Source organism: Oxyura jamaicensis, chromosome 1, assembly GCF_011077185.1.
Source record: "Oxyura jamaicensis isolate SHBP4307 breed ruddy duck chromosome 1, BPBGC_Ojam_1.0, whole genome shotgun sequence".
NCBI lineage: Eukaryota > Metazoa > Chordata > Aves > Anseriformes > Anatidae > Oxyura > Oxyura jamaicensis.
The window spans coordinates 136283870-136289869 of NC_048893.1; the positions used below are offsets into that span (position 1 = coordinate 136283870).

Sequence of the window (6000 nt, forward strand, 5' to 3'; positions counted from 1 at the left end):
CCAAAGTTGCTTAATGTCATTATTAACAGTTGCTTAGTGTCTTCCCAAACTGATTTCTAAAATGAGGCATTTATCTGTGTTTGTAGAAATAGACTTCTACAAAATACTTGACAGTAACAGTTGACATGCAGTGGCGTGATGCTGCTTTCATGTTTTCTAAAGCACAGAGGCAGCAGTTCATAAATATTCCTTCACTTGGCAAGCAGTGATCAACGTCTATTTTACCTCACCTGTTCCCTGCAAGCGTGCGTGACTGAAGCATGCGTAGAAGCACATACGTGGGATGTCTTGGCCCTGCACCAGTAGCTTTCTCTTATGCTAAAGAGTAGGGCTTGTTGTTATGCTTCTTGTCATTTCAAAATGGTGGGACACTTCCCTTTTCAAAAGCAATTATGCAAAACCTTCAGGTATTCAGAAAAAAGAAACATGATAATTTAAAAAAACTTGTCTTTTGTTTTGACTTATCAGGAAATTAGGCACATATAATCAAAAAATAGGTTATCCGGTCTGCTTTGAATGACCATACATATTAGCATGCCAGCTGTGACCAATTTCTCTGTCAAATGATGTTGAGAAATACAGTGCTCCCAGATTCCAGTAGTTAGAATTATAAACTAAACATTTTTGACTGGAAAAATATGGATTTATTTCTGTTGAACAAGGCAGTCAGGGTAGTTCTTTTTTCTACTACTCTTCTTTTTCTGTTTTGACGCCTATGTTGATCTTTAAAATCATCTTTTTTTTTTTTTTTTAATCTTGGTATTCTAATATGACTTCGGAGCTTCTGAAGCCAGAGATGAAGTTCAGAGTAGTCAAGCCATGCAGTCTTCTCTAACACTATCAAGTGTGGAGCATGGGGTGCTCCCCAGCCCCCGTGATCCATAGTTGTTTCCAATGCAAGGTATTTTAAGAGGTGCTGCAGAAATACTAAAAAGATACAGCTAGTGAGGGCAAGGTTTATATGTGAACTTCTAGTAATTAAAACATTGAGGGGAAGCTTAATTACTTCTACTTCACTATAAAAATATAGTCCCGGTTGGTTTTTCTACCACCTTCAGTTGGTATTCGCAAGTCTTACATCTCTGTCTCAGCCAAAGAATTACTCCTTTTCTGCGCAGACCTAGGTTTCCAAGAGCCTTAAGCTTTCCCTAAGGAATAGCAAGGAGGAAGGCTGACTGTCCCTTTGAGCAGAGCAAATTGTCAAAATCATTTCAGATTCCACTTGGCAAATTCTGACCTGAGTTGTGCTTATTTTGCAAAGTAAGACCTTGGGATTTAGTAACCTCTTTTCCTTCTCTTTTTGTGCATAGACACTTCCTTTTTATTTAATGGTTGCCCCATCCATGTTGCTTCTACATTTCTTCCTAGTTTGTTTTTAAATTAAGGTGTAGGAGATACAAGCCTCCTGCTGGAACTTTCTCTTATATAAAAATTACAGCAGTTTCTTTGATTTTTAGCACACATGTTGAACTTGCTGGTGTAACAAGTTCTGAATGCCAGAAGTAAATATGGGTTCAGAAGAGTTAAAGATGGGAGAGTTAATCACTGGCTGTTAAGTGACAGAGCAGATCACTGGAAGACTCCTGGGTACTGGGTCTTTCTCATCCTTAATATCTGCTGTTGATTGCCTTTATAGACAGTGAGCTTAATATTTTAATTTGTCTGGGCTATATGGGAATTAAGTGACTTCTCACACTCTCTGAGACAGACAACTTGATGTCTTCTGTTTTTACTCGGTGAAATGTATTGAAACTTATTTATGACAGATGTGCATTTCTTATTCCATTAGGTTCTTTACCAGAGTCTGAGAGACTTGCTAGAGTATGAAGGAAGTGTGGAAGATGATATGATGATAACTTTTCAAATATCTCATACGGATCTCTTTGGCAATCCAATGATGCATGATTTAAAGGAAAACGGTGATAAAATTCCTATTACAAATGAAAATAGAAAGGTACACTTCACATTAAAAATATATACTTAAGGATAATGTGTAATTTTTAGATGCTCTGTGCAGAGTTACCTAGGAATCTATAGAGGTTGGTCTCACTTTTATGATGTACATTTTAAAACATGGCGGTTCTTTGGTGGTGTTTTTCTTGTGGGGGGAGGGTTGCTCTTCTTGATAGAAAGAATTGGTATGTACATGTATAGCTTCTGGGTGTGATGTTTTGGCCTCTTTGAGAAATATTTGAGACTTGTTCTTTACTGTTGCTCAATAAAAGCTGAGCCCAGATTATCTGGGCAGAATCATAGAATTAAATGTATTTTGGAATTTTATGTTGTTAGGAGCTACTTTGAGTGGAGTGTGTGTTGAAGTACTAAGAATTTCTTGGGGGCTGTTTCCTTACAGGAATTTGTCAATCTGTATGCTGACTATATACTCAATAAATCAGTAGAAAAGCAGTTCAAGGCCTTTCGGAGAGGATTCCACATGGTGACCAATGAATCTCCTTTGAAATATTTATTTAGACCAGAGGAAATTGAATTACTAATTTGTGGAAGTAGGGTAAGAATCCTGAATGTACACCAGAAAAAGTGGAGCTTTTTTGATCCTAATATAATTAGTGGTCGTTTTTTAAAATGTCATCTTCTTACAGAATTTAGATTTTCAAGCACTAGAAGAAACTACAGAGTATGATGGTGGCTATACAAGAGACTCTCTTATTATTAGGTAATCTTTTATAATTTCTGAAGGAGTACAACCACTTTACATGCCTGTTTCTTCATAGTGAATTTAATACTGTAAGATGTATTTTTGTAGTGTCGAAAATAAGTCCTATCTATAATTTTACTTTATTCAAGTACTGTCATTAGAGAAGATAGCATAAGCAGTGTTTGTAGCTTCCAGTGAACTTTTATAAAGCTTAGATAGTATTCTCTTTGGGATTTTCGTATTTGTAAACCATATAAATAGGACTGTTTCAGGGCTAAGTTAGATGGAGCTTTGAGCCTCTTGGCCTAGTGGAAGGTGTCCATGCATATGGCAGAAGGATTGGAACTAGATGGTCCTTGAGGAGGGTCCCTTCCAACCCAAACCATTCTGTCATTCTATGAATAAATTATCATTGCTTGTGGTTTTGTTGGGCGGGGGGAGGATTGCAAACGCTGAATTGCTTGAGTAGGTACAGTGTGTGTTGAACTTCCTTTCTAATTAGAAATCAAGCAAATTCAACATTTTTAAGAGGAAGAATGTTTTTAATGTTTTTCCCCTTACTGTCCCCTTTGACTGGAGAACTCTGTAGACAAGAGTCAGAGAAACATGCCTTTAGTCTTCTAGATTTTTGCCTTAAAAGTGTAGTTCATGTTAGGGTTGAACTGTGACAGCAGTTGCATTCGTTTACTGTGGTGTTTAAGAAAAAAGATGGTTCAGTTGGACAGTATAGTGGAACCAGTGTCATATCATAGGGCACAGGAATAATAAAATAATGAATGTTCGCAGATCATTTATCAGTAGAATTAAGATGCAAAATAGTTAAACTGCAATATTTTGCTAATATTTCTGATTTCTACTTCAGTGTCTCAGTGACTGGTAAATATGTTGAAGCTTTTTTTATGAATGCAACTTGTAAATTGATGAGATCAGTGAGAGTACGAAAACTTCAAAGTTCAATTACTTTTGAAAGTTTCATTTATGCCGGAATAGTTGTCAGAGTACTTATTTTTGTTTTCTTCCTTACTAGGGAATTCTGGGAGATAGTCCATTCATTTACAGATGAACAGAAAAGACTGTTCTTGCAGTTTACAACAGGCACAGACAGAGCCCCCGTGGGAGGACTTGGAAAGTTAAAGATGATCATAGCCAAAAATGGCCCAGATACAGAGAGGTAAAATTCTACATTGCACTTGTTTATAAATAGAAGCAAATTCTCTGCTTTAATTTATTGAGCTTTCACATTTAATTAAGATAGTCTTTAAGCAGAGTAGGTTCTCTTTTACTCCACTGATACGTATTTAAGACATAGTGATGTATTTCTTAGCATGCAGTACATGTTCCTCAACCTGAATTCTTCTTTTTTGTGTTTTTCCACAGGTTACCTACATCTCACACATGCTTTAATGTACTTTTGCTTCCGGAGTACTCAAGCAAAGAAAAGCTTAAAGAAAGATTATTGAAGGCCATCACATATGCCAAAGGATTTGGCATGCTGTAATAAATATAACAAAAGGGATTAAATAAAAGATGGTGGTGATGTCCCTGTCCAAAAAGGCCATAAGATAGTGAGCTACAGTAGTCACCTGTGTTTGTGCCTCCCTTCTTTACTGGGGACATTGGGCTGGAACAGCAGATTTCAGCTGCTTATATGAACAAAATCTTTATTTTTTCTTTTAGCGTGAAAGTGTTACATATTCTTTCACTTGTATGTACAGAGAGGTTTTCCTGAATATTTATTTTAAGGGTTAAATCACTTTTGCTTGTGTTTATTACTGCTTGAAGTTGAGCCTTTTTGAGTATTTACAAGAAAACAAACTGTACTCTCCCAAGGAAAATATTGCCATCATTTGTAGACCATGTAACCTTCAAGTATGTGCTATATTTTTGTCCCTGTATCTAATCAAATCAAGAACTGTACTTTTTGAAGAGTTTGCTTTTGAAACTTGAAGTCTTGGAAAACAGTGTGATGCAATTACTGCTGTTCTAGCCCCCAAAGAGTTTCTGTGCAAAACCTTAAGAATCAATAAAGATGGAAGGGAGAACTTGGAATGTTAAATTGCAGCCTTGAGAACTTTACTTTAGTCACAGCACAACAATTAAAATTCATTTCACTATATGTTGTCTTCACATGTCTTGTAATAAATTGTGGTTTTAATTAGAAAAACATTTCTTAGCATATGAAAGGGTAGAAATTTTAGTTACTTTTTTAAAAAAAGTTTACTGGGGAAAGTGCATTTTCAACTGAACAGCTTTAGAGTAGGGAGTGAAGTGTTTGAGGAAAAAAAGATAGGAAGTTTTTGCTATATTATAAACAAAGCATGTGGAAGTGCACTTAAAATGAAGTTTTATTCTTAATTGCCTATTATGTTGACATTTTAAATAGACAATCCAAAGTCTTCCCTACATGTTATGTCATCACCATTTATTTAATGAATTGTTGTTCCTACTTATCAAGGCACATGATCAGTGTTGCAACATAATCTAAAGGGATGGCTACTGTATTTTAATCTCATCTAACAATGAGCAAAATTGAAAAATATTAAACAAGGCCTACTTCATGTTGTACACTTCCAACCATTAAATAAACTGTTAGAAAGTAAATACTACAGTTATGTTCATCTACTACATAAAGTATTCAGTAGGTTTTTAATTTAACTTTACAAATCATATCAGAAATAAATCCTTTACCTTTTGTAGTCTGTGTTTAATGTTAATTTCTCCTGTTGCAATATATGATAAAGGGATTATGCATTTTTAAGTGAAGACATAACTGGCATATCTCTTTTCGTTCTGCAAGCTACAGCTGATGTGCAGAGCTGAGCTTGTGCCTTGACAATTGCTATAACTGACTACTACAGATCAAATCAGTGACTGTGTGGAATTGGCATTAAAAGGAGTAGTTTTGAAATCATTGGAGAAAGAAAAGATGTCTTTCAGGATTATTTTAATAAATTCTTTCTAGTAATAGAAACAGACAACTGTTATGTAACTATGATGCTGAATAAAACAGTGACCTTTTTTTCACCATGGTTCAGTGAAAAAGAAAACAAGTGATTTCCTTACTTTGATAAACTGCATATTAAATTATTTGTTTAGAAAACGTTGTAGTATAGCATAATTTGAGGGTTACAGGTGTGTAAAAACTCCCCAGGAGTGAACTGTAGTGCTGTGGGGTCCAGCGATGGTCTGCTCTCAAATCCAGGCTGACACAAGAAGGCTGCCTTGATGTGAGGACTGAAACTTGCTGGGGAGAGAAGGGCACTTTCTGTCTTCTGGTCTTTGATCTCTAGGTGGCACTTAAGGTATGCCTTCAGCGTTTTTACCTTATAGCATGTCAGATTTAA

The 6000-nt window shown here is 35.8% G+C and overlaps 1 protein-coding gene across 7 annotated transcripts in view; it reads left to right on the forward strand.

The window, feature by feature from the left end:
• The window catches only part of UBE3A (ubiquitin protein ligase E3A), a 50011-nt gene extending 44326 nt beyond the window's left edge, over positions 1-5685 (forward strand). For all 7 annotated transcript variants that reach the window (XM_035315410.1, XM_035315420.1, XM_035315381.1 and 4 more), the window contains 5 exons: positions 1790-1954; positions 2354-2509; positions 2601-2674; positions 3684-3827; positions 4034-5685. In XM_035315410.1, coding sequence (XP_035171301.1) covers positions 1790-1954; positions 2354-2509; positions 2601-2674; positions 3684-3827; positions 4034-4154 — 660 coding nt within the window. In that variant the 3' untranslated portion in view covers positions 4155-5685. The remainder of the gene's footprint in view (positions 1-1789; positions 1955-2353; positions 2510-2600; positions 2675-3683; positions 3828-4033) is intronic.
• Positions 5686-6000: the final 315 nt, after the last annotated feature.